Below are 25172 nucleotides of genomic sequence, written 5' to 3' on the forward strand. Positions count from 1 at the left end.
GACAGTAAACAGAGTAATGAAAAACTTTAACTTCCTCATTCCTGTTTTCCTGAGGCTAAAATAACTAGCTTAGCTTTTCGATCTCGTGAGATTAAAGCTCTGTTGATGAACCTTGATGCTTATGGAGGTGTAGGCCCAAATGGTATTTTTACTTTTTTTTTTTATAAATATAGCAGATTTCTTAGCTCCAAAGTCATCTGTTATTTTGCGCAAGTTAGCAAGAAGAGGAGCTTTTAGCACTTGTTGGAGAATTGGTAATGTTACTCCTCTATGTAAATGTGTTTGTGGTAGCTCAAGTCCCACCGATTACTGCACAATTTCCATAACTCCCATATTATCTAAAGTTTTTGAACGTCTTCTGGCAAAACGTCTTAATATGTTTACTGAAGGTAATCATCTACTCCCTAGTTTGCAATTTTGTTTCCGTAAAGGCCTTGGAGCATGTGATGCCCTTCTTACAATCTCCAATGCTGTACAGAAATCCCTTGATTGTGGTCAGGAAGTTCGTATGATTGGCCTTGATTTTAGTGCTGCCTTTGACCGTGTTAATCATGAGGACCTTTTTTTCAAACTCAAACAGTTGGGAGAGGGTGGGTCGTTTCTTAGCATTATTATTGATATTTTAAGTAATACATCTCAAAGAGTTGTTGTTGATGGGCACCATAGTGAATATAGGAATGTGATATCCGATGTTCCACAGGGTAGTGTTCTTGGCCCATTACTTTTCATACTATATACACGACATGTGGTTTGGCCTAGAAAACAAGCTTGTTGCATATGCAGATGATACTACTCTCTATGCATCCATTCCATCCCCTGAATGTAGATCTGGGGTTGGTGAATCCCTTAATAAAGATCTAGCTAAAATTAGTGCATGGTGCAAATTATGGGGTATGAAGTTGAACCCTCACAAAACTCAAAGTATGATTGCAAATAGGTCAAGGACGGTGGCTCCTCAACATCTGGATCTCAGTATTGATAATGATTCTTTAAATTTGTATGACTCTTTTAAAATTTCAGGTGTGATTCTCGACAGCAAATTTACTTTTGAGAAACACATTAGGTCTGTGTCTTCTTCAATTGCACAAAAAATTGGCTTATTGACAAAGTCTTACAAGATTTTCAGTGATCAATTCTTTTATTCTACCTTGTTTTGAGTATTGTTCTCCTGTCTGGTGTTCAGCTGCTGATTCTCATCTTAATTTGTTGGACAGAAACTTACAGTCTATTAAATTTCTTATTCCTGATCTAGATATTAATCTTTGGCACTGTCGTTCAATTACTTCATTAAGCATGTTGCATAAAATTTTTCATAACTCTGACCATCCTTTACATTCAGATCTCCCTGGACAATTCTATCTTCTTCGTAATACTAGGCAGGCAGTTAATTCTAATAGCCAGGCCTTCTGCATCATGAGGCTCAATACTACACAGTATTCTAGAAGTTTTATTCCAGCAGTTAACAAGTTGTGGAATGATCTTCCTAATCGGGTAGTTGAATCAGTAGAACTTCAAAAGTTCAAAGTTGGAGCAAATGTTTTTATGTTGACCAGGCTGACATGAGTCTTTTTATAGTTTATATATGACATATCTGTTTTTGACGTTGTTAATAGTTTATATAGGACATATCTGTTTTGACGCTGTTACTGTTTTTAGAATGATATATTGTTAATCTATTCTCATCATTTATTTATTTCCTTATTTCCTTTCCTCACTGGGCTATTTTTCCCTATTGGAGCCCTTGGGCTTATAGCATCTTGCTTTTCCAACTAGGATTGTAGCTTAGCTAGTAATAATAATAATAATAATATATATATATATATATATATATATATATAGATAGATAAATATATTCACATGCATTAATAGTAATTCTTACTATTATAATTATAGCTTAGAATAGTAAGTTAGAAAGGAAATAAGAGACACACATATCTGTGTTTCCTGTCCAGGCAATTGCTGTGACCTCCCTCAATAATAATATTTAAAATTTCCTTATTAGGGAAATATAGGGTGGAATAGCTCTAGTACATAGAGCTGGAGTCAGTGTATACTAGCACTAACTACCCCACAAGTGAAATATCAATGCTGTAGGGTAAAGATTTTTGTGTTCTGATGACCTAGAATACATCAGAATGTTGAAGGAATACTTCACTTCAACATTTGCTTAGCAGTCTCAACAACTGACTGTGACAGGATACACAGAATACAGTATGTTGGAATATCATACTACTGTATGTTATATACTGTAGTTTTCTAACTGCTGTATTTTCTATACTGCAGGAATACTGGCTACTGTATAGTCTTATACTGTAGTTCTGCCGGTATACTACCGGGCTAGGCTAGTACCTGATGGCACTAGCCGACAGAGAGAGAGAAAGAATGGACAGAAGGACTACCGTATTATTATAGTTTAGTACAATAACTAGGATTGTAGGGACTACTGTCTCTACTGCCTTCTTTCCAGAATGAGGATTCAAATGGAAGGGGAGAGAATGTATTGATTCTAGCTTCCATCCAGCCACAATATCTGTAGCCGGCTGCACTGCCGGTTACAGGGTTTGTGGATGGCAGTCCAAGAGAGGACTGAAGAATACTCAAAGTTGTAATGGGTCTCCCACTGGCAGCCGTCATGGCCGGCACAACCTTTCCCAGAGCCTTGCTTCCGTTGGGGGAAAGGTCGAAGCGGCAATCTAACCGCCTTTGCAGGAGCCCGGCCGGCATCGTAATCAACCCAGCAAGCGGGGAGATTGTAGAATACCGGCCACAGGGGTTGTGACGGCTGGGCCGTCACTAAAGGACAGAAGGGGAAGGGAAAGGGTCTTATATTTCGCATAGAAAGAAGCCGGCAGGCATGTCTCCTGCTTTCAGCTGCAAATCAAGGAAACATAGTTTCCTATGCCGGTGCCGTCTTGGGCGGCAGAAGAATAATGATTCCTTAGCCTAAAACATTGCCGGATATAAGACACGTCCTAGTTCACAAGGGAGAAAGGTGGTGGCAACTGTACTACCACTTTCGGTTGTGGACTAGGGAAGCCGGGTTTTCTATGCCGGCAACTGTGTAACTGGCAGGGGAATGACTAATCCCCCATCAGTAGAGTTGCCGACAACAAGACTGAATACTCTAAGTTACTGTCATATTTCAAAGCCGGGATACTCACTGACAAAGAGGGTGGACAGAAACACTATCTCAGTCAAGCCGGAGTACACTACTCTATGGCAAGACAGAAGATAGGGTTGCTGCCTGGGCTGGCGGCACTCAGAGGGAAGGAAGGGTTTATCCTTATTTCTCTAAAAGAGACGAGTATCGAATTATGATAGCAATTCTAGGAGATGTTCTATCTCCGATTGAATTAATAAAACGATACGAGAGGATAAACGGGGATAACGTTACTGAAGTACACTAAAAAGCGTTAGGCTAGCCTAACTCAAGTCGAGATCTCGGCTACGCTATATCACCGAGGCCCTAACGTATATTATCGAAATGTTTTAACAGAAGAGGAAATATTACATGTGTAAATCTTATCTTCACTAGTATAATTTGCCTAAATAGCTAAAATTCATCATAGCTAAATACCGGGGACGTCGTACTACTAATTAAATAAAGCATTTATGTCGTACGACAGCGGTCCAAAATGGCCGCCTCCGGTGATAGCTCTGCTCCACTAAAAACATCTAAATTATGCTAATTTAACTGTGAGAAGGGAGCCAAAAATTATACACAGGAAAGATTAAATACTCAACTTTCCAGAGGATGAAGATGCTGGAGATTGCATTGTAATAATCCTTGTAATAGAAACAACACCGAGAGCAGTTGGGAGAAACACCGTGCTTAATTCGCTACTACAAAAGGAATGGTTCGCTGGGGTGGTACCGGGAGGGGATCCACCGGGTAACCTTGATGACAGCTCCCCTTCAATTTTGCCACTCTTCCCCCTCAAAGCGAAAACTCTATTTGGGGTGAAGATTGCTATGTGTCGTATCAAGAAATACGTCCCCTGATATTATGCGATATCCTTAAGAGTTATATTAAGGATACTCGCGCCAGGAGTTAGAATTCTGGAGACCTGAGGTCAATTTTCTGGGAGTATCACTGTAGCCAAATATCCCTTACAAAGCTGCCTAAAGGAACCTTCCATCAGGACGACATGGCTGAGCCCAAAAATGTTTTTATAACTTTTATTCTTATAACAAGATACGTAACTCTAACAATGACGATGATCTTGATAAATGATGATGAAACACCTGTGCAGTATGATGGAAGTGAAGAGGAAGATGATTTACTGCACAGGTTAATGAGAGCTTTACTGCTCCTCAGGTGATGCCTCATCATCAGTTGATAGAGGCGGTGGATCATGAACGACAGCTTCCGATAGAGTTGGAGAAACTGCAGGAGGCAGCGTTGTGACTCGGTGGCAAGCCGGAGAGTCAGCAGGTGGAGTATCTGATGCTTCTGCAGAAGGTTTTCAACGCACTAGGAACATCGTGATGGGAAGTTGACGTTTTTTCATCTGAGCAAAGATGCTCTTGTACAACGTCATTACACTGTCAATATGGTTACTAAATTCGATGGCTCTGACCATATTATCATCGATTTCCTGCGCCCTTTGTTGCATAGCCCGTGCCATGTTGCAGAGCTCTTGCAGGTTGTCCAGGGTAAGGCCACGTTCTTCAGCTTCATCGCCGACGTCGGCTGCCTCTTCTTCTTCCTCACTCGCTGATCTTGTCATTTCAACAAGGTCCTTGTCGGTTAGGGGCTCCAAGTGGCACTCGATCAGTGAGTTGATGTCTTCCGTCGTCATGTCAGAGAAACCTTCGTTGGCTACTAACCCTGCCAGCCTCACAGCCTTATCTACGGCGGAGTGATGAACTTCGTCTGACGTAAATCCCTCATAGTCATGAACAACGTCTGGCCACAATTTTCTCAAACTTGCATTAAGTGTTTGCTCTTTCATCTCATTAAGAGCTTTCTGAATGATGGCCAGGCACGTTGCAATGTTATATTCCCGCCAATATCTCTTGAGGCTGAAGTCCTCGTCGCCTTCATCAATGAATGAGATGAGGCCCTGCATCGTGGAGCTCGTGTAGAGGGCCTGGAAGGCCCGAATGACCCAATGATTCAATGGTTGTATGAGGGAAGTGGTGTTGGGGGGCAGGAACTCCACTTAGACCCCGTCATAATGGAGATCCGTTGCATGTCCTCCTGCACAGTCCATCAAGAGAAGGATCTTAAAGGGCAGCCCATTCTCCATGATGTACAGCTTCACCTGCGGGATAAAGCAGTTCACAAACCAGTCGAGTGTGAGGGCTTTGGTTATCCATGCCTTTTTATTACTCATCCAGTAGACGGGCAGCAAGGCTTTGTTTTTGTTTTTCAAAGCCCAAGGATTCAAGGACTTGTAAATTAAGCTGGGCTTGAGCATGAAGCCTGCGGCATTCCCGCACAGGAGGAGAGCGATGCGATCTTTGCGGGCCTTGAACCCTGGCTTCTTTACTTCATCCTTGTAAAGGCACGTCCGGGACGGCATCCTCTTCCAGAAGAGGCTAGTCTCATCCATATTGAATACCTGCTCCGGGAGATAGCCACTTTCTTTAATTAATTTCGGGAACTTGTCCTCGACGTAACGAAGAGCTGCCTCTTGGTCTGCCGAGACGGCCTCCCCATACAAAGGAACGCTGAGAAGGCCAAACCTCCTCTTGGATTTCTTGAACTAGCCGTTGCTGGCAACAAAACCACGTTTTTCTCGTGGGGCACAATCATCTTCTTCGTCATCATCATCACCTTCGTCGTCTTCTTTCAATTTTCCTTCAGGAATGAGGCTATCATACAGGGTTTTGGCTTTGGTTCTACTCATGTTGGTATCGAGACTAACCTTCTTTTCCCGACAGTCCGATATCCACATTGATAACGCATTCTCCATTTGAACAATCGTCTTATTACGAGGAGTCACAACGCACTTAGTGTCCTTGGAGAATGTTATTGAGGCAGTTTTACGTATTTTCATTTCAACTTTTTTTATGTAGGGAACCGTCGATTCATTCACTCCGTAAATGCGGGCAACAGATGCATAGCTACTGCCTGCCTTAAGCATGTCAAATAATTTCATTTCTCGTTCACCATCATTTTGTCTTCTGCTTGGGTTCACTAGAGGATGTAGAGGGAAGAGGACGTTTAGGAGCCATTTTCAAGGGTGTCACAAGCACTATTTTACACTAAAAAAAAAGCACAGGAAAACAGCTAAAAGTTTCACGCGGCAAGACTAAGCAACACAAGCGAAGTGAGAGAGAACAATAAATGCGGTCTCCCTTCGCAGGGCGCACGGTAGGGAGAGATGCTGGGTAAAGCGTCTCGGCAGCTCAGTCAATCAGCTTATGAGATTCTGGAGCCAAGATGGCCAGCGAATCAGGGAGGTGGATTTTGAGTTGCACGCCATCTCCGTGTTGATACCTGATGTTCTACTGTACTCTCCCTGCCTTCTGCTAGTGCCCGCGTAACTTTCGCACCATTTTTTCAAATTTTTTATGAATATTTTTGAAAATCCGCGATGCACTGAAGCCGCGAAACTTGAGCCGCAAAATGGCGAGGGATTACTGTAGTCCATAAACATAAGCATGAACTGATTCAATTCCCTGAAAAAAAAAGGGGGGATGAAAAAGGAAATCCCCCGAGGGACAATGTTTTACGAGACTGTAGCTGTATGCAGGCATGAAGGAGCGAGGAGAAAACCACAAGGAATCGGAACCCAAAAACGTGAAGTAATCCGACAAGCTCTCTAACTCGTGGAGAGAAGTTTGGAAAAATAAACCCAAAAGATTAATTTTCCCTCGAGTCCCGTTCTAAATCCCATGGAAAGGCGGCAGAAGTAACTGATTGGAAGACTTCTATTGCAGCAATCGCAGTGTAGAACTATATTCTACCTGCCTGGTGAGGTCTGGCGATGTATGGGTGAGAGCGCATGCGTGACTAACAGATCTTGTAATCCAATGAAGATGCCGACTTGTATGGTAACCATACAGTATACCAAAACAAGTGACCAAAATGTTAGAGACAGGGACCTGGTCGCTAACGCACATGGCATGTCAGTAAAACAGTAGTAGTGGCAGTTGTAATAGTGGTAGTAATGGCCCGAGGAACGTTCGTTAACACTGATGAACCAGTGAGCTGATGAAGAAGTTTGCGCATCCTCATGTGCAGGCTCTTCAAGCATCTGCATGACCTCTTGAGCCATGTCGAGAGACAAAGCTCATTTGGAGACGTTGCATCTAGAATTTATTTCCACTGAACTTTTGTGAAAACAATAAATTCCGAGTGGCGAGTGAGGTACCCTGGATAGGTGTGGTGGATCGTATACGACCCGACGTTAAAAAAAAAAAAAACACGTTTTTTTGCCATAATTTTTCGTCCGTATTGGTGAAGAGTGATATCGACCTGCGAGACCTCAGTTCAGTGTGCGCAGCAGTCGGACCAGAACGCATTTCATCCCAGCTATTTTCCTTGTGCTATTTCTGTGATACCCTCGGGTTGAGCTCGACCCATCAATACCTAAATCATGTAAGTTGTGAAATATCCAATTTTTATATAATTGTCGAATGTGCAAAGAGTTTAGGCGTGTAAAAAAAAAAAGGATTTTTGTAAAGTGTTTGTGAATGTCTTCTACCCCATATGCTTTTATAAAATAGCATATAATTTTTCCTGTTTTTGTAAGTTTGTGCCTTTATGATAACTTAATTATGATAATTATTTTATTCTTTTAATTGCAAAATAATTTATAAACTTCATTCTAGCAACCATAATATTTTTATGCAAATCCTCGAATAATTATATAAGTAAATGACTCGCTGATATTGACATATCTTTCTCCATTTCAGGTAGCAGATTTGGCCTTACAAGGTGGTGTGGTTGGCGGCCGTTTTGAGAGCATATCCAACAGGTAAGCTGGCATAGCTCTATGTATTCTTCTTTTTTATAAAATTTTTGATATTTTCATGCATAAACACCATGCTCAGCAATGGATGTAAGGATTTGTCTTGAAAAATTTCATAATATAACTCAGCCAAAAAGAAAAAAAAAAAAAATTGCCCCTTTATAAAACATTAAATAATATCCAAGTGCAGATTCTTTTACATATTTTTGTTTTACAATAATAATACAATATCCTGTAAAAATTTCAGCCACTAACTATGTCATTTACCTACCCAAAATAAATGTTGAAAAGAAGATAGATTTTTTGGCCAAAAAACATATACTTTTTTTCTCATTTCAGGAAACGTTCCCTTGTGGTTTCTTACCTCCTTGGATCTCAGCAAATGGTGCTCAATTATTGTAAAATAAGTGCTTAGAATAGTTCTAGCTTTCCATATTCAGATTTTAGGTGAATATTTTTGTAAAGTCCTTTTTTTTGTATACTTATTTTTTTTATTTGTAATAAATATTTATTTTAAACTTAGCCATTATTGACTTTTTTTGAAGATTAGAATATTCTTTGAAATTTTTTTGATATTAAAAGATTGTGAATTGATTTGAAAATATTTTTAAGAATTTTTTGGGAACCTCGGGTCCAGGTCGACCCATCGAAACCAATCCAAGGTGATGAAATAACGATACCTATCCAGGGTTTAAGAATCAAGTGCTGAGTTAGGTTCCAAGAAAAGTGTGTGTGCTAAGCTCCCTCAACTGCATGTCGTCGTAAGCACTATAAAAAAAAAAAGCGTGACCCGTAGAAACCGTAGGCTGAAGTTCTGGGTGCTGCCGCCGTCGAGTGCATCGAAGTAGCGCACACCTGTGTGCTATCGCGGACGTGAGAACTAGCATTGACGAGGTACTGCTAGCTCTTTCTCTGGATAAAGTCTAGCGTGTGTTGTTTAGATAAGGAGACTCACTAGGAGACTCAAAAAGCAATAGTTGAAGAAATAGCACTTGAGCTCTATTGTGTATGACGAGTAGAGAAGAAGGAATCTCGATGGGAAGAACAGTGCCCTTGCTTGCAGTGAGGATTGCAGTGGGTAGTGCTCTGCAATCCTTGCCAGAGAAGTTCTCTGTCAAATGAAGTCGGAAATTACCACCCCAGGAGTCAGGGCAACGAGACTTGCCGCCGGCTGTCAGTGATTCTACCTGCAAGCGGGAAGTGCTGTTCGTCAAAGGTGGAGGGCAACTTTGCCTTAGAAAAGAAAGTTGTGAGCTGGGCAGCGCTTTGACACTGGATAGTGGTCGCTATTCTAGGGGTTGACATGAGCTGGCCTGCAGTGGCATGTTTAAAACTTGGTTGCGAGATGGAGACTGGTCACGAGCTGGTCTGTGCTGCCTCATCATTAGTGCTGAAGTGCAGAAAAGAACAGGAGTGCGATAACGAGTAGAGAAATCGTCAGGCACTGGAAGCCATAGCTGAAAAACCAGAAACCTGGAGTGAACTGACAGGTGATTGCGAGTTAATGGGTTATTGCTAGCCGTTGGGCAATCATAAGATGACAGGCGATCACGGGCTAACGAGACATCATGAGCTGATGGGCGATCACAGGCTGACGGCCAATCGCGAGAACAGGCGGTCGTGGGCAATCGTGAGCTGCAGCACAATGGGCTAGACAAGGAGACAGGACGAGTCAGCTAAGCGAGACGAGACAGCTAGGAGAACAGGCTGATGGACGCTGGAAGCGTCAGGCATGGGAAGAGTAGGATCTTCTTCATGCTCTGATGGGCCACACTCCGAGGGGTTAGAGAAAAGCATGGACTCGTCCATAACCCTCTCTTAAACCCGTGTGGCGAAGACTACTCCGGGGAGGACCAAGCACACATATGGGAAAGGTGTCCACCATGAGTGGCAGGAAAGCTTCGGACTTTGCCCTTTCTGCACCAGCTGAGCAAGCTCAGAATGAGGGAGAGTGCCGTTGTCAGCATGATGATCAGGAACTGTTGCAGGTGCAAGTGATAAAGGCAGTGACGGGGCAGGAGCAGCGGCTTGAACAGGAACATGCTTCGGACTTTGCACTCCCTTCACCAGCTGCCATCGCAGAACGAGGGAATTCATCGTCATCAGTTCTGAAGAAAATTACTTGGGAGAAAACCTAAACCGTAGATGGGAAAGGAGTCCCCCGAGAGGCGCAGGAACATGCTTCAGACTTTGCACTCCCTCCAGGACGAGGGAGTGCGTCATCATCAGCGCTGAAGAAGATATCAACCTCCGCGCCGTCGGATTCGCGATGAGCAAGCAACATCTTCAAGAAGGGTGAAGGTGCATCTACACAGAGAATGACTCCACTTCGGAGGAGGACAGGACTGCTTCGTAATGGAAAGCAGGGGAGGCTTCCAGTCTATGAGTTGTCTTTTGTCAAAGGGGGAAGAGATTGTAAGAAAGGTTCCTTCTAAACACCAACTCATACCTGTAACAATACATCAATGTTTATATATAATATAAAAACAAAAGCATATAAAGATATACTATATAAAGTACAGGAAAAAAACAAGAAAATTAGTCAAAGGCCAGTTAAAAAAGTTGGGCAGAGAGAGACTAACGTCTACTCTCACCGAGGCTAAAGTAAAAAGCGACGGTAGAACACAGTATGTGTGTGTGTGTGTGAGAGCAGGGTAGACGGTACTAACCCCCAACACCCCCACTAACTAGCGGTGGGGTAGTTAAACCTCGCTAAAAATCTTATTTCTAGTTTCAGCTTCACTGAAAATATATTCCCTAATAAAGAGCGTTAGGTTTGAATTCTGGTGTCGGAACAAACAAAAATCAACATAGCTTGTGCTACAATCTTGACATAATCATGATTGTACACCAAAATTCATTATGACAAACTTTAACTGCAATCAATAACTTCATTTTATCAAAACATAGCAAGAAGCAATATATGTAACCTAGAAAATACATTATCATTATCATTATCCTCACTAGCTAAGCTACAGCCATAGTTCGAAAAGCAGGATGCTATAAGGCCTAAGGGTCCAACAGGTAAAAATAGCTCAAAGAGGAAAGGAAATAAAGAAATAAATAAACTATAAGAGAAATAATGAACAATTGAAATAAAATATTTTAAGAACTGTAACAACATTAAAATACCTGTATATCTTTCATATATAAGCTATAAAAGATTAATAAAAAAAACCCAGAGGAAGAAAAATAAGATAGAATTGTGTGCCCAAGTGTACCCTAAAGCAAGAGAACTCTAACCCAAGACAGTGGTAGACTATGGTGCAGAGGCCATGGCACTACCCAAGACTAGAGAACAATGGTTTGATTTTGGAGTGTCCTTCTAGAAAAGTAGCTTACCATAGTTAATAGTCTCTTCTACCCTTACCAAAAGGAGAGTGGCCTCTGAACACTTATAGTTTAGTAGTTAACCCCTTGAGCAAAAATGAATTGTTGGGTAAACTCAGTGTTGTCAGGTGTATGAGGACAGAGGAGAATATGGAAAGAGTAGGCCAGACTATTCAGTGTTTTTTACTTAAGATATACTACAAACATTGCAGGTTGAGGAAAATATTTTTTTTAGTGTATGTTGCGTTATTTTACATGGTATTTGAGATAATTTAAATATGTATACAGTATGTGGGCATAGGAAAGATGAACCGTGACAAGAGAGAGGGATCCAATGTAGTACTATCTGGCCACTCAAAGAACCCAATAACTCTAGCGGTAGTATCTCACCGGCGGCTGATACTCTGGCCAACCTACTGCCAATAGTCATTTATTTAAATGAATTTCTTAAATATTGTATCATTACTTACAGAGCAAGTGTGAGGATGACTCCTTATAAGAGGCTGTAACATAGTGCGGGAATTATGGATGCCACGGGAACCTCGAGTAAAGTCTAGCAACCAATGAATTTTCAGGTTCTGACATTCTCCTGCTCGATTAAGTAATGTTGACACCTAAGAAAAATGTAAGAGTACAAAAATATCCAACATGGCAAATTTAAAGTATGGTACAGAAATTTGTATTTTCCTAAAGATACAAACCTTGAGCTCTTTATTTGGAATTATAATTTCAGAAAAGATGGAAGACTACTCATAAGACTTTTAGCGAGGTATAACTACCCCACCGCTAGTTAGCGGGGGAATAGGGGGTAGTACTGGCTACCAAGCTCACGCACACACCCGTGTTGTCTCATCACTTCTGGTTGCAGGCAGGACTTGCAGGGGGATATGTGATGGTGGGGCAAATTTGTATAAAGACCTCAAGGTTTGTATAGTTAGGAAAAATACAAATTACATTAAATTTGTCATTTGTTCCAACACTAAATACAAACTCTTTCGCTCTTTATCAGGGAAGATTCACCCCTTAGGAGGGTTAAAGTCCTAACCAACTGGCAGGCTTTTGATCAGGGGTTTTCCTCCCGTGCAATGAACATAAGAAGAAATACCCTGACACCTCGCTAAATCTCTGTGCAATAGCACACTTTGGTGGCCTGAGCAATCTGTATGATTGTGTGATACTGTACTAGCAATGTGACTAGTCAAGGTAAGAATTCTTAGAAATCATAGGATTCTTTGAACCAACCATAGACCCAATCCTACCTCGCCAAGGGAGTATAGGGATGTATCAAATATATGTGCATATATTGTACTAGGTTACACAAGGGAAGTGGTTTTACCTGAAAGCAGAGGCCAGCTTGCAGCATACCGTAGGTGTTGTGCCCCAAGAAAGGGAAATATCACATAAAGAAACCAGTCACTCTTATCATTCATCCCGGACTTAATACTTGGTAACGCTGCCCTCCACCGTCTGCTACTTGTCCATCAAGCAGCTTGAGGAGATTAAACCACTCATTGTGTAGCCACCACAGGTTCAATGGGTTACGCTTGCAGGAAATGGGCAGTGAAGGTCGTCTGACACTTCCTCACCCCACCTTGAAGTCCATACATCACAGAGTAGTTTCTTGAAGGGAAGGGGCGTCTTCATGCCCCTTACATCATGAGCTCTTGGTTTCCGCGGTTGCAGAGGAGAGTCATGATTCAAGAGGAGTCATATGATTTTGTGAGTCTATGACAAGATCGAACTCTCTGTGACTCTCCTTTAATCTTCCCCACGTTGACAATCTCCTTCTACTCAAAGGCGAACTGAATTTCGTTAGAGGTAACACCTCAGCATCAACACCGGGTCTAGAAGCGGTTGATCTGGTATATCGGCTATCAGAAAGCCTCTCAATCGGGAAGGGACCGAACCTAGGAACCGCTACTCCTGGATTTGAGTCTTGCCAATGAAGCCGAGCGTTGCCTTTCTCCAGCCCCGTGAATGGGAGATGTCGTAAGAAAGGCCATGGAGTTCACTTTTCCTCTTGGCCAAGGACAAAGTGAAAAGAAAAACTATCTTTAGAGTCAGGTGAAGGTCTGATGCCTGGTGTAATGGTTAGAAAGGGGATGCTTTCAGAGACTGAAGGACACAAACCACGTTCCATGGAGGAGGTCTAACTTCTGACTGAGGGCAGGTAAGCCTAAAACTTGGCATGAAGAGAGACAACTCCAACGAAGAGGAAATATTAACTCCTTTCAATCTAAAGGTGAGAGGCTAAAGGCTGAGCGATACCCTTTTGCCACCCAGACCGAGAGGAGTTTTCCTCCCAAATGTATACAAGGATATACAGTATTGCTTTAATAGTGGCATCAAGAGAAGTGATACCCCTTCCACGACACCCATCACAGAGGATTGTCCACTCAGCCTGGTACACAGCAGCTTAAGTTTCCTGGAGGTATCAGGACATCATCTTCACAACGTGTTACAAATATCCTCTCTGGATGAGTAGATGCTGGATAACCTCCCAGGCATGAAGATGTAGGGACTCTACGGCTTTGTGGTAGATGTTCATGTGTATTTGTCTGAGTAGATCGAGATGTGGAGGGAGTTTTCTCAGGACTTCTGTCAGCAGTTGAAGAAGGTCCAGGAACCATTTCTCATGATGACATAGCAGAGCTATGAGAGCCATTGCCAAATTGGCGGACTATCTTACCTCGTAGAGCACCCTCATCATCAGGTAAAACAGGCAAAAAGCGTAGACATCAATGTTGTCCTACCGTTGTTGGAATGCATCTTGCCAAAGACCCTGGGGATCCAGAACCGGGGAACCATACAGCGAAAGCTTATTGTTCAGCGACGTTGCAAACAGATCCCTCGTTGAGGAAACCCAAAAAGTCAGGACTTTCTTGGCTACTAGATGATTCAAAGACCAATCTAGGCCCACTATCTGAGTCAATACTCAGATCATCCAAACGAACATCTCCCTCGTCTGGGATGGGCATGGTTTGAAGGGCACTAAGTAGTCTTCGACCAACTTAACATTTCCCAAGTTAGCTGGCATAAGTGCTGTGAAGAGGAACTTCCCTGATTGTTTGAATAAGGCACTCTTGTGGTGTCACCGCTCTTCGACAGCATGGAGTGTCCTGAAGGGAATTGTTGGAACTACAGGAGCAAAAGACTGCCGGAGGATCAAAAAACTCCCCTCCTTCCAGGAGGTTCATGTGGTAATGATGTTAGGAATTGGACCCCAGTTCGGGGGCCTTGTGATGCCATATGTGGGCTCCCCCACCCTATCTTGATGTGCCACTGAAGAACATCGATTCCGGCAGGGAAGGTGGAAGTTCTAACTCACCTGAGGAGCTTGTGATCTGATGCTCCACCATTGGTCACCCAGTACTCCCAGGAGGACAGATGTCTTCAGCACACAGAATAACTGATGAGATGGTAGTACGATGGAACTTTGTCATACGAATTCAATTTGTTCCATTACCATCGTTGTATATCAAAACAGTTGTATCTCAAAGCATTTTTTCCCATTTAAAATAATGTAATATTTATTAATCTGTTCTAGCGCAATGTAACCACACCAAAACACAGCTAAATTACATATAATATACACAATTTATACACAAATAAACGAGTAATAACACACATAATGATAAAATAACATAGCAATGTGATAAATGATCATAGATATTAATAAAATCAATAAAAAAATAATTTTACTTACCACAACGAAAGATGATGTGAGGCCAGCAGGAGGAGGAGGTAGGGAGGGGTGGCAGGGAACAATTTGTTCTCTTTTTATTTACGTATGTACACTAATAACTACGTAATAAACCCAAATGAAATAACATTGCTACACTAATTTTTATTTATTTTTTTTTTAATTACGTAAACACTTACTCATCATCACCTTCACGTCTGGCCTTTTTGACCTCATTTTCCTGACTTTCATCACTTTCAGGTCTGGGCCTTTTCGCCTCACTTTCTTCTTGACTTTCACTGCGTGCGACCTTCATAAAGTAACGATCAAGAGAGGTCTGTTTCTGCCTCCTTTTTAAATGTTACGAAAGATAATTTTCTTGGGTTTTTTCTTATCACCTGCTTTGTCTTTAGCTTTGGGACCCATGGTAAATAATAAAATAGACAAAATAACACGAAAAATGGGCACAAATACAACGAACTACACAACGATATGTTAACGATGCAGCACCAACAAACAAACAGACCGAACACCATCTATCGGTCGCCTATACAACTATCACTCATCGAAAAATCGTATCTCAAATATTTTGCTGCATATCAAAGCATATATTTTAGCAAATTTTCTGTTGTATCTCAAAACATTCGTATATTAGGGAAATCATATGTCAAGGTTCCAGTGTACTGTAATTCTACAAGAAAAAATGGCATTACTGCCTTCCTCAGTCTTTCTAATCTGCTCTCAGAAGGAAAGACTTTACAAGTCTGACATTTAGAATCAATTCTAAGAATAGCAGTTCTGTGTTGGCTGCAGAGATGACTTCTTGAGATTTAACTCCAATCCTCAGGTCCCGATCAATCCTGAGAAGGCTGAATAAGTGTCAGAGAAGAGATGACCCCAAGTCTGTTAGAATTAGCCAGTCATCTAAGTGTCTTAATAGACGAATACTGCTCCCATGACACGGAGGAGATGCAACCAACTCGAAAAACCGTACTTCGACTGGTATTATCAATAGTATAGGATGATTCGTAGACTTTCCTGGAAGATGGGGCTGGAATCTGGCATTAAGCATCCCAATTCCAGTTTATTCATGAAGTCCTCGGTTCTGACTGCTCATCTAACTGTGCGTGTCATCTATATCCTAAACGAGTTTTGTTGAATAAACTTATTCTGGGAGAAGAGATTGAATACTGGAGTCCAGGTTACCGGCGCCCTTTTACACGAAAGTTGTCTGTAGAAGCTCGGAGACTCTTTGATAAAAGAACAAGATCATGCATCAACAACATAAACCCGAAGTTCGGGTGTACGTACAGACATTCAGACACGTAAGGATTATAGATACCCCCGCCATCGCACCTCCACAGGTGGATGATTCTTTAATGATGTGCATGTCTTTGTGACTAATCTGCAGATATTCTGCCCCTGTAGTCCATCTTGGTCACTTGGTGGGGTTCGCGAACCACGCTTCTTCGCATAAACCCTTGCAAGAGAGAAACCTCTTCGTTCAATTAAGATCACCTGTTCACGAGCTGGAGGCCCGTGAACGTTGATCCTCAATACTACAGCGGTAGTTTGGCGAGAGGTCCTGTGCAATCCAGCATTAGGATTCGCTACAGGGGCCGAAGGACTTCTGCTAGTTGAACAAGTCATGTTGGTTGGACGAGTCATGGTTGAAGAAGCGATGAATGTTCCAACGCTCGTAGAAGAGGTATCATAGTCCCTTAGAAGTAAACCTAACTCGCAGACAAGAAAGTCATTATCCCTAAAGACAAATGGCTGACTCTTCGAACTTCGTATTCCCTCCACTGGCTAAGCTAATACAGGTTGAAGAAGAGAGCATTGTCGTCAGCGAGCTGACGAACAAGAGCAAGGTCAAGCTCTGGGTAGGCTGTAATTAGCCTTCCCAGAGGAGAACCCAAAGATGGAGGATTAAAGTTGTTTTGCACATCCCGAGGGAGCCTGAGCTAACGGTGACATGATGACAAGCTGTAAAGAGGAGAGGATTCCTCAAATCTGTTTTCTATAGTTCATAAACATATGCATTTGCTGATTCAATCCCCTAGAAAATTTGGGGATGAAAAAGAATAACCCTGAGGAGTTATGTCTTACAAGACTGTTGTCCTATGCAGGTGTGATGGGGCAAAGAGGAGATCATAAGGAATCGAAACCCGAAACTGTCTAAGCGATCCGACGAGTTCTCTAGCTTATGGAGAGAAGTTGGAGAAAACACTCCCGAAGGATTATGTTTCTAGAGTCTTGTTCCGAATAACAGGGGGAGGCAGCAGGAGCAAGTGATCAGAAGACTTCTATTGCAGCAAAAACTGTGCAGAACTAGGTCTGGCAGCGTATTGGAGAGAGCACATGATTGACTAACGTAGATTTTGTCATCATATCTAAATATGTTGACTTGTAAGGTAATCATATACCAAAATAAGTGACCAAAAAAGGTTAGACAGGGAGCACAGGAGGTGACTGATCGTTAACACCCATGTCACATCATCACACTAATAGTAGTAGTAATAGCAGTTGTCTAATGAACATTCATGAGTGTCAAATGTTTGTGAACGCTGACAAAAACTGGTGAGCCGATGAAGAAGCTTGTGCATCCACATACGGGGGCCCTTTAAACATCTGCATGACCTCTTGTGGTCGAGTTGAGAGCTGAAGCTCATATGAGTAAGTTCTAATAAAATGTATACATCGGGAATCTGTTCTGACTGTACTTGTGTGAAAACAACAAGTTCTGAGTCGTGAGTGAGGTATTAAGCACTAAACCTAGCAAGTGTGCTGTACTCCTCCTACTATTGGTGAGTGCTGGGCTAGGTTCCAAGAAGAGTGTGTATGCTAAACTCCCTAAACTCCATGCCGTAGTAAGTGCTACCAAAGTAGAGAGACCCATAGAAACTGTAGGTCAAAGTTCTGTGTGCTGCAGCCGTCGAAAGCACATCGAAGTAGCACACACCTGTGTGTTACCGGGGTCGCAAGTCCTAGAATTAATAAGGTAGCACTAGTTCTTGCTCTGAAAAAGTCTAGCGTGTGTCATCTAGATGAGGAGACTTGAAAAGCGATCATGAAGCAAGCGCTATTGTGTATGATGAGTAGAGAAGGAGTCTCACTGGGAAGAGCAATGCGATTCCTTGCAGTGAGGGTCGTAGCTGGTAGTGCTCTGCGATCCTCACCAGAGAAGTTCTCCAGCGAACGAAGGCGGTAAAGACCATCTCAAGAGTCAAGGGCTACGAGACTCGTTGCTGGCTGTCGGCGATTCTACCCGTAAGCGGGAAGATTGCGCCAGCTGCCATCACAGAACGACAGAACAAGGGAATGGGTTGTCAGCAATGCTGAAGAAAATCACTCGAGAGAAATCCTAATCCACGAATGTAAAAGGTGTCCCCTGAGAGGTATAGGAATATGCTTCCGACTTTGCACTCCTTGCGCCGGCTGCATTAGCCGAACGATGGAGTGCGATGTCGTTAGCGCTGAAGAAACCCAATCGAGAGAAAACCTAACCTGCGAACAGGAAAGGTGCTGTCTGAGAGGCGCCGGAACATGCTTCAGACTTTGCATCTCCTCCGCCGGCTGCTATTGCAGAAAGAGGGAATGCGTCATTGTCAGCGCTGGAGACAACCCCGTGGGAGAAAACCTAACCTGCTATGGGAACGGTGACCCCGTGAGATGCGCAGGAACATACTTCCAACTTTGCTCTCCTTCCTCAAATTGCCATTGCAGAACGAGGGACTGCGTCGTAGCTAGCGTAGAGGAGCAAGACCAAAGTTTAGCTCTGGGTTGGTATACTGTAATATAATATAGGTTTGTGTAAAAAAATTTTATTACTTTTTTTTTTTTGAAGAGCCTCGAGCCCCTCTAACAAAATGTTGTCATGTTTTCTGTTTTTCTTAGCAGGTAATTGACATCGCACCCTACACTTAGTAGTGATTCAGGTTAATGCTAAGCACAGGGCAGTTTGCTCTGCAGTAAAACAGGGACACAGCCCTGTTCCTTGGTGTTTGCAGTTAAGCACTTTTTTTTGTCTTGCCTGATAACCCCAGAAAAAAATGGTGATACTGCTACCAGTGAGACTTGAAGTGCTAGATGAATGACATAAAACCATTTCTGCCTCTTATCAGGTATTGCTTTATTATGTCAATGTAAATGCTGTAGTATGTTACCTGGGCAACTTCTAAGTTAAGTGCATTGGTTAATTCTCTTATCATTATTCATTGAGTGTATTAAGAAGACATACGCATCACATAAAACTGTTTGATTAATGCCTGTCAATCTATAGTATTAAGGACAACCTTTCGGAGATTAGAGCTACGGGACCCGAAATTACCAAGATTGATAAGGTATTTGCGATGGTGCAAGGTAGTCTTCCAGTAAAGATTTTTTTATAAAATCTGTGAAGTGACTTGCCAGGGGTTGCCATGTGAAGGGTGCATTATTGATGTGTTGTGTAATGATTTCAAGATTGTGACCAGATTATTTGAGTTCTTTTACTGTGGAGGATTCTTAGGATACTAGTGCAGTGACACAGTGAAATAAGCCATACGTTGGTGTTTACTTTATCAGTAGGTAGTCGGAAGAGGTGTGACTGGAAAACATTGTATTTTCTATTATAGGATAACCAGTTGTAACTTCATTATAGTACTGTCCAGTAAGACCAGTAGTTTCCTTGTTATGGAGTGTCAAATGTGTGGGCATTTTTTTTAAATAATTATTTAGTATAGTTATTGTAGGACTTTACGTTTACTGTTACTGCACCTTTATTTTTCAATTTTTTAAATAATTTTCCTTAATCTTTTTCAATACATTTCCTCCCAGAGGGTGTTTTATGTCCCAGACAGTAAATTATAATTTCTTTATCTTATTTTTCCCCCCTAATGTTGCTAAAGTTCACTTAAACTTGAAAAAAATATTACTGTGCCTAAATCATAGAATTATGCCATTGTTCTGAAGAACTGTAAACTGTAATCAAGATAGAAGCTAAGGAAATTCTAAAGTTCTAGCTCGGTCCCCTTGCCCAGTATAAAATCAATGGATGGTGCCCAGTGCCCAATTCATTCTTGTCTGTTTACCTTTTGCCAAGATATCCGGGTATTCCACCGATTTTTTGTGGTGAAAAGCCGAGGCGTGGTCGGCATTCAGACAAAAGGCAGTCTGCGTGCTACGTCTAGCCGCAGCCCGCAAACCACTATATAATTTTTGGTGCCCAGACCCGGGGTACACCTAGCCTTTAGGTATAGCATCGTCATCGACCAAGCGCCGAAAGGCTAAGAAGAGCCTTTGTTGAGATGTGGAGGGCCTCATCTCGATTGTCAGTGACCTGGCGACTCAGGTGAGGTCCCTGACACTCCTCTGCGCCCCTTCTACGTCCCCGGCTTAGCCAAATTTAAATAGTCTGGCTATACCTGTAACAGGAGAGGGGCAAGTGATTGGAGGTCTCCAGCCCCCTCCAGGGTTTTCAACGGCACTCCCACACGTACCCTCTTGCCTCCTCACCTATTCCGTCAATCAACCCATTTAGCCAACTAGGGACTTCAGCAAGTGGACTAGGAGAGCAGTTTTTGGTTGACCAAGCAATGTTCGGCAGACCGGAAAAGGCTCCAGCAGCTACGCCCTACGCAGAGGCCATTCCCAAGCGTAGACGTAAGTCCAAGGCCAATACCAGACCAGCCATACCCGAAATGATGACTTTGTCACAGGAGTTGACCAGTGAAGATTCTGGCAGTGAGACTTCTAGTGACAGTTCCAGCTCCTGTTCCTGTGTCAGCTCAAATCAATAACAACCAGTCCCTCCAGTCCAAACACTGTCTGTCTGACCTGTCCAAGGCCCTTGATTCCAGGAAGGGCCCCAAGTCTGGAATCTTCCAGCTAGAAACTGGCTGAAGTTTTGCTCGATTCCTGAGGGATTTTGAGGACTACTGTGTCACTAGGTATACCGAAAGAAGCTCCGGTCGGTGAACTGCTGAGCTAGGAGGGTACCTGAATGGGGAAATCTAAGAAGCTTTCTCGGCAATAGGGGTTCTGAGATCTCGTACCCAGATATCAAGGAACGCCTCCTCGACTGGTGCCGAGAAGCCCAATATGATGTAGGGTGGAAAGCCCATTTCAGCAGTGCAACCTGTGGAGAGGGAAAACTTAAAAATCTATACCGGGCGTTTGGCCTCCTTGTACAAGTCTGCAAACCCTCGGCATAGCTTGGACTGGAGAGAGCTGAGACGGAAGCTCCATAAAACGGTTCCAAGAAAAGCTGTGATTTGGCTAGAACAGTCTATGGCCACTATCAATGTCTCTGCTGGTAGTCAGGCCACCTGGCAGGATGCCCTGCACCTTCTGCGTGTTTTCGACGAGGCATCCCGTCAGCTTAGCCAGAAGGCAGAAGACTTGGCCATTAGTCATGTGGGACAGTCATGGCACAGCTCGTATGCCAACAAGGTTGCCATGGCCAACCACAATTGCGTGGGGGGTTTGGCGAGACGAGCTGGCTCGTTCACCTACCTCAACACGCTCCTTCTCCCAAAAGTAGGGATCTAAGGTGTGCAAGGTCTTACTAGCATGCCTAGGAGCTTTGCTCCCGTAAGGGTTATTGCGCTTATTCGACTCAAGCAAATAAGCTCTCCTTCCCTCTTCGTTCACAGGTAAGGCACACAACGCTGCGTGAGACCTCGCTGCCAGAGACGGAGTTGCACAATCCCTTATAAGAGTATCTACGAAAGGGGCTCTCCTGCTCACCTGGTCTCCCAAAGGAGACGAGCGTATCGTCTTCCTCTCCTCAATACGAGGGAGGACAGGGGGCTGAACGCTTATGTGACAGCAGCAAGGCAAGTTCTAACTCAGGTGAGTTGGTACCTGTAGGCCCGGTCTTGTGAGAGACTGGCCTAGTGTAGCGCAGAGCACTTCACTGTGCCCAGCGGACACAATGATGAGATGGGGGAAAAGATGGTAACCTCTTCCCATTCTCCTCATCCAGCTCCAAAAAGCTGTGCTCCGAATGACTGAAGAGGGGCAAAAGTGAGTCTAACGCCCTTCAGCGGAAACCCCGTGGGGGTGACCCTTCAGGAGAAGAACGCTTCTCCCGCAAGCGGGAGGATTGATCAACCCCTTTTCCTCCTGACAGAGCGTCTCTCCGTGGGAGAGGAACAGGACGCTCAGGAAGTGGTGATGGGCTATCTTCCATCGGAAGGGTATAATGTTCAACACTGGAGGCAAACTCCATGCTGTGCATTTCGTTTCTCCTTCGTACGGGCAAATCTGGCCAGAGGATCTGATCTCTGCACAGCCTCTGGAACGCAGCCGAAGCTCGTTCCCAAGACTGCAAGAACTCATGACAAGTCACTCAGGGGAGTGTTTGTCCTCATCTGCTCCTGTCCTTCCGGGAAAGTAGGAAGAACATCGGGGTGAACAGATGAAGTCTCAGCGCTTGAGTGTGCACGCACACCCAATTGTAAGACTTCTTGCAGCTTTTCCTTTGACGAAGGACCTGTTACCCCAAGGAAGGCCACAACAGATGAACGGCATCATCTGAGAGACTCCCCCGCGGAGGATCCCGGTATTGACCCTTTGGGGGAAATTGCGGAGGAAGTCTTCACGCAAGGTTGTCTCAGTGTTACCTGTGTGCCACTCCTACTCAACCGGCTCCCGGGAAAAGCCGTTTAAGCAGACTCAGAATGGTGAGATAAAAAAAAAAGGAGAAAGTCTGCGGGAATTCTCCCCTTTCGAGGCTAACCTCGTGGGGGAAGTCTTTTTCTGCCTTTTTTCCCTTTCGTTTTCCAAATCTCAACCACTAAGAGGGTGACCACTCCCTACACACTGCACAAGGAGACTCTTCCGTGCACGAGTGGCCTCGGCACACAGGACAAAGACAGTGAGGATCGGTCTCCTTAGCCAGCATGAAGGTACCGCACAAGCACCCATTCGTGCCCAGATAAACTCGCATGATACGCATTCTCACAGGCATTCACACCTGAAAAGATAAAGGTTGAAAGTTTTAGCTATAGGCCAGTTGGGATATTTTAAAATTGTTAATGCGGGAGTAAGACACGTCTGCACTGTACCAAGCAGAATTAAGAAGTGATGGTTAGTCACTAGTGCTGGTGAGAGCGTGGGGGCTAGCCTACCACGCTCCTCCTTTGCTAAATAGCAGTGGGTAGTCATGCCCTGTAAGCAAAGCTTATCTGCTAGTTTCAGCTTCGGCAAAATAAATACTCCATAGTAAAGACCGGAAGGTTCGTATGTTGTGCCAGAACAATTGACTTGTGAATGAAAAATAAGATATACTCTTATACAGTAATAAATTTCTACTAAACGATACAGTACAGAGAACCTTGAGTTTAGGGTAAATCTGAATATGAGCAAATTGATATACGCTCACATATTTTTAAAAAATCTGTATTGGGTTACAAATGTTACATCGGCTTTCGAGCAGAATTTTTTCACCTAATAGGTATTTTTCGTGGATAAATTCAAACGAGACTATCAAGCGATGCAAAGCATTGTCCATACTTTTTTCAAGCAGTTTTCATCCAGATAAAGCTTTGGCAGAACAAGAAGCAAATCTTATTACCAACAATGCAATATGGAGTTTTTATGATAAAACAAAGTTTTATGAATACTTACCTGGCAGTTATATATATATAGCTGATATCTCTAAATCAGCAGAATTTTTCAAAACGAAGCAACCGCCTTGTGGTGGTTGGGAGGTAGGTGGTAACACCCGTCACAGGGTGGTCCAAGGAATCATTCCCGTGTCCAAGACTTCAGTTCATCTATGCCCGACCTGTCTCCTGAGGGGAGGTGGGTGGGCCTTCGAATATATATATACATAACTGCCAGGCAAGTATTCATAAAACTTTTGTTTTATCATAAAAACTCCATTTTTATGAATAGTACTTACCTGGCAGTTATATATATATAGCTGATTCACACATTTGGAGGAGGGAAACAGACAGTGAACATCGTTGGGGAAACAACAAACGAGTTGTAGGAGATAAAAACACCTTGATTCCTTGCCTGCTAAGGTAGCTGATTTCAAAGGTACAGCCTCAAGAGTGGCTTTCCCTTAGGAGTATTTATCCAGGAGTAAGCCTGCAATGCTGCAAAAAACTCAATCGAGTCTGTCAAAGGGATAAGACCAACAACTTGACTAGACTTCAGAAACTACCTTCGCCCCATATAATAAAAACTGCAACCTTACTAAAACTAACCACCTAACCCTGCAACATAGACATAAACTATCTATCTAGACTGAGGGAACCGCACCACAAGACGAAGTCCTCAGACTATCATAAAAACACAAACCCTCATACATGCATATAAACCAAGGTTGAGTGGGGTTATTAACTCCTTTGCCTAATACAGAAACCGCAGCTATGTATGGGCCCAAGGTATAGCACTTGCCAAAGTCTACTCTCACCTCTCTAAGTTAATGAGAAGCGAAGACAGAGTTGCTCCTCCAGAAAATTGCATCCATGAATAGCCTAACTAACATATATTCCTGATATGCCAGAGAGGTAGCAATGGCTCTCACTTCGTGAGCCAGTAATTTCAACAGGGCGAAGTGTTACTCCTCACATAAGAGGTGGGCTTCCCTAATTTTCTCCCTAAGGAAAAAGGACAAAGCATTCTTAGACAGGGGTTTTGGCGGATCTTTCACTGAACACCATAACAAGTTGGATGCACAGCTCACGTTCATAGTGTAGGGTTACGAAGGGTTCTCGCTCTTTACGAGAAAGATGAACCTTAAGGCACAAACTGCCCTATCCTAATTGAAGCTCACCCTCTTCCCAATCGCCTGGACTTCGCTGACCTTTTGGCATTCGCTAGTCATAAGGAAGAGGGTTTTCTTCGCTACAACTCGAAGAGAGGCTAGAGAGATAGGTGCAAATTTCTTGGAGCACAGAAACTTAAACACCACATCCAGGTTTAAGAGTACCTATTACGTCGTCTGAAAAAACCCAATGAGGTCCTGCAAATCTTTATTTTGGGACAACTCTAGGCGTCTATGCCTAAAGACGGCCGAGAGCATACTGCTGTATCCATTGATGGTAGATACAGCCAGCTTAGCATCCTGTCTGAGGTACAAGAAGAAGTCTGCAATCTGGCTCAGAGAGGTAGAGGATGAGGAAAACTTGTGCCGCCTGCACCAAGCTCTAAAGGTCTCCCACCTAGATTGGTAGACTCTTTGTGAAGAGATCCTCCTTGCTCTGGCGATAGATTTCGTCGCTTGTGCCGAAAAGCCT

The 25172-nt window shown here is 43.2% G+C and overlaps 1 protein-coding gene across 1 annotated transcript in view; it reads right to left on the minus strand.

Annotated features, from left to right (window-relative positions):
* Positions 1-25172, minus strand: part of PGS1 (Phosphatidylglycerophosphate synthase 1) — a 156358-nt gene that overhangs the window by 71636 nt on the left and 59550 nt on the right. Inside the window, exon 4 of the mRNA XM_068393558.1 lies at positions 11726-11869. Coding sequence (XP_068249659.1) covers positions 11726-11869 — 144 coding nt within the window. The remainder of the gene's footprint in view (positions 1-11725; positions 11870-25172) is intronic.

This window comes from Palaemon carinicauda, chromosome 19, assembly GCF_036898095.1.
Source record: "Palaemon carinicauda isolate YSFRI2023 chromosome 19, ASM3689809v2, whole genome shotgun sequence".
Lineage (NCBI taxonomy): Eukaryota > Metazoa > Arthropoda > Malacostraca > Decapoda > Palaemonidae > Palaemon > Palaemon carinicauda.